At 33.4% G+C, this 11,819-nt stretch overlaps 1 protein-coding gene across 1 annotated transcript; it reads right to left on the bottom strand.

Moving 5' to 3' along the window:
* Positions 1 to 1,014: 1,014 nt before the first annotated feature.
* On the bottom strand, positions 1,015 to 10,744 carry LOC124455841 (nephrocystin-3-like). The gene is made up of 4 exons (XM_047006460.1): positions 10,726 to 10,744; positions 4,528 to 5,768; positions 3,903 to 4,401; positions 1,015 to 2,119 (listed from the first exon to the last, which is right to left on the bottom strand). The coding sequence occupies exons 1-4, from the start codon at positions 10,742 to 10,744 to the stop codon at positions 1,845 to 1,847; spliced, it is 2,034 nt and encodes a 677-aa protein (XP_046862416.1). The 3' UTR covers positions 1,015 to 1,844.
* Between the last annotated feature and the right edge of the window lie 1,075 nt (positions 10,745 to 11,819).

Genomic DNA, 11,819 nt, shown 5'->3' with positions numbered 1-11,819 from the left:
ATTCAAACGAAATTGCACGCGAGACAAGCATTGCACATGAATCAAAGAAAGTAATTAATATTTACGCAAATCGATTCCACATAAAATAAGGTTTCAAGGCTACCTGTGGCACTCCTGTTTGCTGATCTTTTATTGATCTTGCGACACGCAATAGTACATATAACTGAGCCCAGAGTCTTAACTAGAAAGTTAATTGGGGAGGTGCATATCCATATATTCCGTTGTACCCTACTGATTTCTTTTGAAAGTAAATTGAATTTCAAAGGAAATCAGTAAGGCACGTCAGAGCCCAGACTCTGAGCTCATCTATGGCAAATACAATCGAATTCTTGCATGTTTCAATGAAACTTAAGAAAGCCAAAAATAGTCAGCCTACAGTGAAATTTACCAAAATGACCGACAGGATATTCAACATTCTTAATTCCAGATCTACTCAGGCAAGGAGATACAAGTAACTTCTGGAAAGAAAATCTGAGGACACATGGGTGTCGTGCTAAGAGAACCTAAAATCAAGAATGGACGTGACATAAACTCAAGCAAAAACCTACTCAATATAATAATAATGGAAGTCTGTCATCATTCCCGACAAATCAAGTCATTTAAACATCTTTGAAGATCATACTCTTGATTCGACCAATGACCCTGATGAAAACCACAAGATGAAATTGATTACGTACACTGCCGACAAGTACTTCACCCTTCGGCTCTTTTATATCCTTATAATATTCAACAGCTCATAGAAATAAATAATTAATACTAAAAACACACTAAAAAGAACCAAATAATTCCTTGTACGTGGAATACTTTTTGTCGTCGAGTAAGCACGCGGCGCACGTTCTCAGGGAGAGTGTAAATGTTATTGTGCTCAAGCTGGCTTCAACCAATCATGAATAAAGTATGGCAGTTAGCGTTCCAGGTATATTTAATTCAATGAATGGACCACAGTCCAAAATGCGTAATTTTATAGTCAAATGTAAAATGTAAAAAAACTTCTTGAAAAAAAGACAAAACGGAAAAAAATGAAACAAAGAGTTTAATTATACAGACGATACAAAATTAAAAATGATTTATTTTTACTGACAAAAACTAGAAAAGTGAAATACAACCCTTACAAAACAGCTAGGACGAGAAAGAAAGCAAGCTTTGTTTCAGGTCAAATAATGCCGTATATAACAAACATTTTAATAACCTCGCTTTCACGATCTTTATTTTACTACGATCTCGTTTGGTGCAAAAAGAACTCGGTCCGATATTTCTCCGTAAAGACCTCGAGCTCAGTTATTAAAGGTTTAATATACATGAAAAAGATTCTCAATTCTGGCTGGCTCGTATATTACAATTCCATTGGATATTAGTTTTCATAACACTATAGCTTTAACACACGCATCTAGAACAAGGTAACTACTGTTGGCAGTGTTCTTTTTTTTCCAAACTGTCTTGCAAACGGCAAGTTGTAAGCTTGTTCACCAAAGAAAATTTACTTAAACTTGCGCCAGCCATTGCATTTGCTTTGCTTACTTTAATTTATGTTTCACGCCTTTGAAATGTTTTATTTTGATTGGCTCTTAGATCAGTTCTTTGTTTGATTAACCAATGAAGAGCAACTTTTTTTTAAAAAAATTGCACTGTATTTTCTTTTTTCTGCACCGTGTTTCTTATTTTTTTCCTCCGGTATTTACAATAAATCGCACTGCTCTTACTTAACCAATGAGAACTGAGAATTTTTTTCATGTATATTATTAAAGCGTAAATCAATATAACCAATCCAATGTTGGCTTCTGAGTTTTACATGAAAATGGCGATTATAAAAAATGGACAAATGACCTTTTAATTTTAGTTTAACATTATTTAGCAACATTTTCACCTTTGTGAACCACGTCTTTAGCCAAACTAATTTTCTCGATCTTGCGAAGGGCAGCGGCAAGTTGTTCGTACCACAACTGCTTATTTTCTTGTGATTCAAACCAAAACTTTAGCATTTCAAACCCTTGCCAGATCATGTCACGATGATTTAGTTCAATTCTATTTACTGTCGCATCTCTGACCTTCAGAAACATTGCCAAATTCTTCCATATATCTGGAATTTCTTGGGCAATCTCTAGCAGAATTTGGTTAATTTCTGCAAAAAAACGCACATTTAAAAGTAAGTTAATAGCATTTTTTACATTGGAAGAAAATGTTGGACATCCTACATCAACTATATAAATAGCATAACACATCAAAGGTGTCATGTTTATTTCAGTACAACTATGGATAATAATATAATACTGCTTTCAGTAGTAATGTGTCAAAATGCTAGCACCAAATTTATGTGATCTACATTGGAATTTTTATCAAAGTGCGTTTTGCTACAGTGAAATTGACTTGCAATTTTTTGCATGATTTAAACTGCATATGGTACGTAGCTGTATATTACTAGCCTTAAATTAACTGCATGCAAGGAGCTTCACATATTTCACACGTAAAAAAAGCAAATAGTGCAACCTAGAGCAAACATAAAAAGTTGGTTAGACTAAATTGTTTCAAGCGTAATTGTTGTCATGGCAGTGGTTATTGTCTTAAGATCAAAATTATGCACGGAAATATTTTGCTCCCAAGCTTTATGTCTTCTAAGTTTTTATATTGTTTTTTAATTTGTTATACGTTTGATATTGTGCGTTAACAAAAACACTGCAGCGTAAAGATTGTAACGCAAACATGTTCTAAGATTTAAATCTCACTTTATGGTGGAAACTACTTGGTTTCAGCTAAGAGTTTTTCGTGGAATAGGTTAACTATGTAGTTAAAATGATTATTTTCAAATTTGATTTAAAATATTTGTGATATGAAAATAGTCAACGAATAATACAATTTAATTAAATTTCGTTTTTTTCTTCACAATTTTTTCCTTTTTGGAATTGTATCTTTTTTCCGGAAAGGATAAAGAAAATTGAGACATCTGGATGTGCTTTACGTTTAAGGTTTTGCATAAAAAATTTGTTATAATCAATGGTTGTTTTTTAAAGTATCTTTATATCACTAAAGTAACATGTGTTATTTGAACTACTACAACCTAAAAATGAGGACAGTGCCCACGCTCCTTCTTCTTAAAGAATAAAAGAAGCACTGTACATCAAAAAACTCGAGCCTAATCTTAACAAATCAATTCACCACGTCAATACTATCCTTAACTTGTACCTCTACTTAACACCCCTAATCACTACATAATTGCGAATAACTTCCGCTTCCATCCCTTTTGTCTATACACATGTCTTGTATCAGATTTCTATATATATTTAAACTCCATTTAAATATTCATTTATTATACCGAACTGAAGATGGCATAAGTTTGCCAAAACATGTTGGCATGAAAAAATTTAAATAAAGTTGTCGTTTACGTTAAATGCATCATGGAATCAAAACAAGAAAAAGTTTACCAAAAAAAATTTTTGTTACATATGTCGTTGTTTCTTGGTAGTTTAACTTAGTTTAGTTTTATTTATATGTTAAAACAGATTTAAAATAATTTTGCTCATAAAAATATATTAAAGTGCATTACTTTGTTCTCAATTTGCATCCAATTTAAGAAACAAATATTTTTTATCTATTTTAAGATAGCTCTACAAATGGACTATAAATAAGAGAACTTAACTCGATATACACTCAGAATGGTTGAACGGCCTAAAATAAGATCATTACTACAAATGTGTCCCAATTTTACCAGAAACAGCTTTAACTAATTTCATAAACACTCCTAAAATTCTTTTTTTCTGTTCAGATCTAGCCAAACATAATACAAAAAGAATTCAGGTTTTGGAAACACAAAATACGTAAAAAATTATGTCCAAAATTTCAAAAACCTCAAAGTTACACTTTAAAAGGCTTATATATGCTATACTATACAAAAATAAAAAATAACATACCAATATTGTTCGAAGATTCAGTAACAACAACATGATCCGAAGAAACTGATTTTTTTTGAATTGCTTGCGCTCTTTTATAAAATTCTTTTGCTTTGACATTTTCTTTAGTAGAATGATACAAATTACCAATATAGTTTAAAGTCGAAGCTACATCAACATGCTCATGACCAAATGATTTTTGTTGAATTTCCAAGGCTTTTTCATAATACTCTTTGGCTTTGGCATATTTGTTGGTCTCATAACACACATTACCAAGAGAGTTCAAAGTCGTAGCTAAATCAACATGTTCAGGATCTACAGATTTTTGTCGAATTGCCAACGCTTTTTCGTGAAATTCTCTTGCTTTGTCATATTCTTTAGTACGATGGTAGACATTACCAAGATTGTTAAAAGTCGCAGCTACAACAACATGTTCTGGACCAAGTAATTTTTGTCGAATTTCCAACGCTTTTTCGTGATATTCTCTTGCTTTGTCATATTCTTTTGTATGACGGTACACCTTACCAAGATAATTTAATGTCCAAGCTACATCAACATGTTGAGCGCCAAGTGATTTTTGTTGAATTTCCAATGCTTTTTCGTGAAATTCTCTTGCTTTGTCATATTCTTTAGTACGACGGTACACATTACCAAGATTGTTTAAAGTCGTAGCCACGTCATCATGTTCAGGACCAAGTGATTTTTGTCGAATTTCCAACGCTTTTTCATAACACTCTTTGGCTTTGGCATATTTCTTGGTATCATAATGAACATTACCAAGAATGTTTAAAGTAGTAGCCACGTCAACATGTTCAGGACCAAGTGATTTTTGTTGAATTTCCAACGCTTTTTCGTGAAATTCTCTTGCTTTGTCATATTCTTTAGTACGATGGTAGACATTACCAAGATTGTTAAAAGTCGCAGCTACAACAACATGTTCTGGACCAAGTAATTTTTGTCGAATTTCCAACGCTTTTTCATAACACTCTTTGGCTTTGGCATATTTATTGGTATCATAATGAACATTACCAAGAATGTTTAAAGTAGTAGCCACGTCAACATGTTCAGGACCAAGTGACTTTTGTTGAATTTCCAACGCTTTTTCGTGAAATTCTCTTGCTTTGTCATATTCTTTAGTACGATGGTAGACATTACCAAGATTGTTAAAAGTCGCAGCTACAACAACATGTTCTGGACCAAGTAATTTTTGTCGAATTTCCAACGCTTTTTCATAACACTCTTTGGCTTTGGCATATTTATTGGTATCATAATGAACAATACCAAGAATGTTTAAAATAGTAGCCACGTCAGCATGCTCAGGACCAAGTGATTTTTGTCGAATTTCCAACGCTTTTTCGTGATATTCTCTTGCTTTGTCATATTCTTTTGTATGACGGTACACCTTACCAAGATAATTTAATGTCCAAGCTACATCAACATGTTGAGCGCCAAGTGATTTTTGTTGAATTTCCAATGCTTTTTCGTGAAATTCTCTTGCTTTGTCATATTCTTTAGTACAATGGTACACATTACCAAGATTGTTTAAAGTCGTAGCCACGTCATCATGTTCAGGACCAAGTGATTTTTGTCGAATTTCCAACGCCTTTTCAAAACACTCTTTGGCTTTGGCATATTTATTGGTATAATAATGAACAACACCAAGATTGTTTAAAGTCCAAGCTACATTCGCATGTTCAGGACCAAGTGATTTTTGTCGAATTTCCAACGCTTTTTCAAAACACTCTATGGCTTTGGCATAATTATTGGTATCATAATGAACATGACCAAAATTGTCTAAAGTAGTAGCTACATTAACATGTTCCGGACCTAGTGATTTTTGTCGAATTTCCAACGCTTTTTCATAACACTCATTGGCTTTGTCATATTCTTTAGTACGACGGTACACTTTACCAAGATTGTTTAAAGCCGTAGCAACGTGATCATGTTCAGGACCAAGTGATTTTTGTCGAATTTCCAACGCTTTTTCGTGAAATTCTCTTGCTTTGTCATATTCTTTAGTACGATGCACATTACCAAGATTGTTTAAAGTAGTAGCCACGTCAACATGTTCAGGACCAAGTGATTTTTGTCGAATTTCCAACGCTTTTTCGTGATATTCTCTTGCTTTGTCATATTCTTTTGTATGATAATACACCTTACCAAGATAATTTAAAGTCAAGCTACATCAACATGTTGACCAAGTGATTTTTGTTGAATTTCCAACGCTTTTCGTGAAATTCTTTTGCTTTGTCATATTCTTTAGTACGATGGTACACATTACCAAGATTGTTTAAGGTCGTGGCTACATCAACATGTTCAGGACCAAGTGATTTTTGTCGAATTTCCAACGCCTTTTCAAAACACTCTTTGGCTTTGGCATATTTATTGGTATAATAATGAACAACACCAAGATTGTTTAAAGTCCAAGCTACATTCGCATGTTCAGGACCAAGTGATTTTTGTCGAATTTCCAACGCTTTTTCAAAACACTCTATGGCATTGGCATAACTATTGGTATCATAATGAACATGACCAAAATTGTCTAAAGTAGTAGCTACATTAACATGTTCCGGACCTAGTGATTTTGTCGAATTTCCAACGCTTTTCATAACACTCTTGGCTTTGTCATATTCTTTAGTACGACGGTACACTTTACCAAGATTGTTTAAAGTCGTAGCTACATTAACATGTTCAGGACCAAGTGATTTTTGTCGAATTTCCAACGCTTTTTCGTGAAATTCTCTTGCTTTGTCATATTCTTTAGTACGACGGTACACATTACCAAGATTGTTTAAAGTAGTAGCCACGTCAACATGTTCAGGACCAAGTGATTTTTGTCGAATTTCCAACGCTTTTTCATAACACTCTTTGGCTTTGGCATATTTCTTGGTATGATAATGAACAATACCAAGAATGTTTAAAATAGTAGCCACGTCAACATGTTCAGGACCAAGTGATTTTTGTCGAATTTCCAATGCTTTTTCGTGAAATTCTCTTGCTTTCTCATATTCTTTAGTACGACGGTAAACATTACCAAGATTGTTTAAAGTCGTAGCTACATCGACATGTTCAGGACCTAGTAAAGTTTTTTGAATTTTGAGACATTTCTCAAAAAATTTCTCAGCTTGTTCGTATTGTCTAATTTTGTAATACTCCATTCCATGTTTGTTTGATATCCTAGCATCTTTTTGCATTTTTTATTTTTTTTAAATTAAGACAATTGAAGTTGATATTCTTTCTCTTTCTCACATTTCCACCGCTAGAAAAAAATTATCAAAGTTCACGTATTTTTCATTATAAACATATAGGCAATATAGGCTTACTTCGTGTTCATTCATGTTATTTTAAATTTTAATGTTTACCGTCTATTGCCAGCCTTGACTATTCTAAATAACTGTTAACCTTTTGATCTGATAACAGACTGGTTATATAGCTTATGTAGGTATCACAAAATTGAACCATGGTAACATGTTTGAAGATGCGACAAATTAGATTCTCGCACCGATAGTTTTCTAATGAACAAAAACGCCAATATTTCATGGCCATAGGGAGCATTTTGTTGTCAAATTGAATTAAATAACTTGTTCTACCCATGACGTATAAAAAAAGTCGCGAAACTAAAATATTGGAAAATCTACGTTGGTAAACGTTATTCGCCATCATTCCTATTTGGTCTTTGAATCTTGTTTTGGTGGAGAAGTAATACTCTGGTACAACTTTTTTATTCCCACTGTGCTATTTTGACGTAGTTAGCTCAGCATGTTCTATGTGTTAATTATACACTTTTCGGTAGTGTTTTTTGTGATGTTCTAGCGTCAATAGTGAGCTTTAGTAAGTGTGTACTAATATACAGTTCGACTTAATTCAAGTACGAGTTCGAAGTTTGACCGTGTACAGGATTGGTACGAGGAATTCTGTTGTCGTAGTTGCTTCGTCAATACTTTATTTTAGTTATAAAAAGAACCCGAGGTTTTTTACTTGGAAAACCACCGACTTTTGTGAAGCATATAGCTCTAGTTACGGCTTTATTTGTTAATAATAATATCAACTAATCGGTAATAATGATTTTGCAAGAATATAGGACTCTTTATGGACATAAAAATCTTTACTATTTTACATTTTATGTTTTATATAATTGTGGTATTTTACTGTTTGTTAACATTCTATTTGCATTTTAGATGCATGGAAGTATAAAAGATATACAAAGTTTTGTTATTGAATGACATTTTGAAGCTGTTCATCAAGGCATTTCTGAGTTGCAAAAATTATCCACAAAGTAAAACTTTTATATTGCTAAATAAATATTTACTCTAGCTACATGGACAAAGTTCGATTTTACTGATTTAAACGTTGACAAATATTGATGGGCTTGACATTGTTCATGGTCAACAAGGGAATGAAGAAATTGATAAAAACTACTTTAATTGTGAATTCTATTGTTGAATTTGTTTAGTGAACCTGTGTATGAATTTACTTTGCAAATAAAGATATGATTAATTTATTAACAAATTGGTAAAAATTGAACAAGTTTGAAAAACGAGTTTGGTGATTGAGTCTCAAGTATTGACAATGTAACAGTGGAACAAGAGAGATTTTAAACTTGGTAAACACATATTGCAATGAGCATTTTGCATTCACTAGAATTAAAAAATGATTCAACCTTGAAAAATAACGATTCAAGCGCACGCAATTTCTTCGGGCAACAAAAATAAAATGTGGAAAAAAAGCACACTAAAAATTCATAAGGAATATTTAGTTTAAACATCTTTAATAAATATATTAATGATGGATTTTTAGAACGAAATATCATTCTCCTTGATATTGAGGGAAATACATCCGTAAACGTTCGTGTGATAACAAAAGATCCCGACGCAACTCTGTTATTACGTATTTAAATGTTAACTGGTGCTTAAATAATATGTGGCGAACATCTGTTACATTATAAATATGGCTAATAACGTTAATAAAGTCAGTCTCGAACTGGTGTCATTAATTCTGTTATATTCTCGGTACGCCAAATTGAATACACTCTCATTGGCGTAAACTTGTATGATTCTTAAAATGAACGGTCTCTTCACAAAAACGCCTCATAAATCATTATTGAATGGTTACTTTATTGTAAGTTTGGAAAGTTGGCATGCATGTTGTAACATGAAATATTACGACGTTTGTACAAGTACGTTTTGCACTCCGGCACTCGTTAGTCTTTGTAGTAAATAATATCTCATAATTACACCTCAAATAATTTGAATTTATATAATTTAGAAGAAACGAAAACGTAAGAGATTCTATTTTCGACTTTCGTTAACATAACCATGTTTACAACCCTATACCCCACGTTAAAACGTTCGAATTTACCAATGAAATCGCATTTACGTATTTGTTACAAATGAAATTATGAGCTCTCGCTATATATATATCTTATATATTTTTCCTGTTTTCTTACAAATTTTCGCCATCTTACCAACATGAGATGACTAATAACATGCTACTAGTAACGATTCAAGCGGACGCAATTTCTTCAGGCAACGAAAATAAAATTTGGAAATAAAGCACACTTAAAATTCACGAGGAATATTTAGTTTAAACGTCTCCAATAAATATATTGATAATGAATATTTAGAACCAAATTTCATTCTCCTTGATGTTGAGGGAAATACGTCCGTATACGTTCCTGTGATAACAAAAGATCCCGATGCAATTCTGTTATTACGTATTTAAATGTTAACTGGGGCTTAAATAATGTGTGGCGAACATTTGTTACATTTGTTAGAAATAAGTTATATTATTTGATTCTCCTACTGACAGAGAGACAAATTCTCCTTAACTATTATATTATTTGTTAACCAGTAGCCTGAGCAAAATTTTGAGTGATGTTTTAGTGTGAATGGGTTGAAGAGATATTCTGAGTGAGTGAGCAATATATGTATGGGATAAACATTGCAAGGGAATAAATTTCGTTATTCATCAGGCTTAAGTTGTTGCATCCATTCGACATAATCAAAGAAATATTGCCTGAGTGATCGGCACGATTCACAAATCGTGGCACCTCAGACGGGATCAGTGAAATAGTTCGATCATAAAGAAGAATTCGTATTGAAGCATGTCGAAAAAGGAAGTGGCAGAGCTAGCACTTAAAGCAAAACTCAAGCATATTTCGATCACTTGCGGGAATACTGAGAGAATTCGTGCGTCAGATAATCACGGGAGAATCGAAAGACATCGTGATGCGGTAAATGAATTTGTAAAAGAGGCAGATACCGCCAAACGTACAGTCGAAGGGTTGAAAATAGCAAGTGATGAAAAAATCGAAAGAATTTCCCAGTGGGAGGAATCGATAGAAAATACCACAAGTCAAGCTGACAATGCAATGGAAAAATTACGCAAATGGCTTATGGAGGTGAAAGAAAGTAAGAAAAGCGCATTTAAGAAAGAAACAGTTAAATATCGAGAAAATAGTTGTGTAAAACCAAGCCACACTACAAGACGCAATTGGAAGAGTCCAAGAGGGACAAACCGGAAGAGACAGGAGCAATGAGTTCTACCATTAGTTGGAATCTGGAAGCTAAACTACCAAAGCTAGTGATTTCAAAATTTAATGGAAGGTACAAAGATCGGCCAAGATTCTGAAACCAGCTCAGCGAGACCATTGACAAATCAACTATTTCCAATGTAACGAAATTTTTATACTTGAGAGAGTTGCTTGAAAAACATGTCAAGTATTCCATAGAAGCATTAACTTTCACTAGTGAAGGGTATAACCGAGTAAAATGTATACTTTAGTCTAAGTATGGAAAGTAGTCAGAAGTTATTAAAGCCTACACCAAAGAAATTCTTCACTTACCCAATATACCAGAGGCCATTGTACAGAAGGTGCATAAATCCTGCGTAAGACTCACCTATTGCGTGCAGTCTTTAGCAACTTAGGGAAAACTGGAGCAGATCAACGGAAGTGTTTCAATGACATTGGACAAATTGTCTGGTATAAGAATCGACTTGCTTCGTACAGATCCCACTGGGATGAATGGGATTATATTAAGCTAATAGAACAACATAATATGAGTCATGGGACTAAAAACTTCATTGTAAACGTCGGAGACGTCGTGCTGATCAAATCCAATGAAAAGAATAGAGGGAAATGACCTCTTAAGATCGTTATAGAGACATATCCGGAAAAAGATGGAGTGATAGGTGGGGTAATGTTGAAAAACTATATGGATACCTAGAACGACTCAGTTCAATTGCTTTACCCAATGGAATTAGCTTGTGATCGACAGAGCCATGAAGAGAGACCTGACTTTAATCCAGACGCTTAACCATTTAAACCAAAGCGTAAGGCAGCTGAAAATGAAGCGGGGATTATCCAATCGATTGCTGACAAAAAAAACCGAAGAGATTTGAAACGCTCACTAAATCATTCATCCATTTAGATATACATCTTATCTTCAGATGTATAGGAGGAGTTTGTTGGAAATCAGTTATATTATTTGATTGTCCTACTGACAGAGAGACAAATTCTCCTTAATTATTACAATTTTTGTTAACTAATAGACTTTGCAAAATTTTGTGTGATGTTTTGTTGTGAATGGGTTGAAGATATAGTCTGAGTGAGTGAGCAATATATGTATGAGATAAACATTGCAAGGGAATGAATTTCGTTATTCATCAGGCTTGAGTTGTTGCATCCATTGGACACAATCAAAGAAATATGCCTGGGCGACTGGCAAGATTCCAAAAACATTACAAATATTGCTAATGACGTTCATAAAGTCAGTCTCGAACTGGAGTCATTAATTCTGTTATTTTCTCGATACGCTAAAATGAATAAATTATTTACGTACTTGTTGGCAATGAAATTATGAGCTCTCACTATATATATATATATATCTTATATATGTTTCCTGTTTTCTTGCAACCTTTCGCCATCTTCCAAAATTT

Source organism: Xenia sp. Carnegie-2017, unplaced genomic scaffold (assembly GCF_021976095.1).
Source record: "Xenia sp. Carnegie-2017 unplaced genomic scaffold, XeniaSp_v1 HiC_scaffold_4, whole genome shotgun sequence".
Lineage (NCBI taxonomy): Eukaryota > Metazoa > Cnidaria > Anthozoa > Malacalcyonacea > Xeniidae > Xenia > Xenia sp. Carnegie-2017.
Note: the sequence above shows the minus strand (reverse complement) of the source record. Positions and strands in the feature narration are given on the sequence as shown.

Excerpts from the sequence above, each read along its gene's own strand:
- LOC124455841 (XM_047006460.1), bottom strand. Across the intron at positions 4,402-4,527 it reads CTTTAAACAATCTTGGTAAT|GTGTACCGTCATACAAAAGA; the intron begins GTGTACCGTCGT and ends TATCTTGGTAAG. Across the intron at positions 2,120-3,902 it reads TGAATCTTCGAACAATATTG|AAATTAACCAAATTCTGCTA; the intron begins GTATGTTATTTT and ends GTTTTTTTGCAG.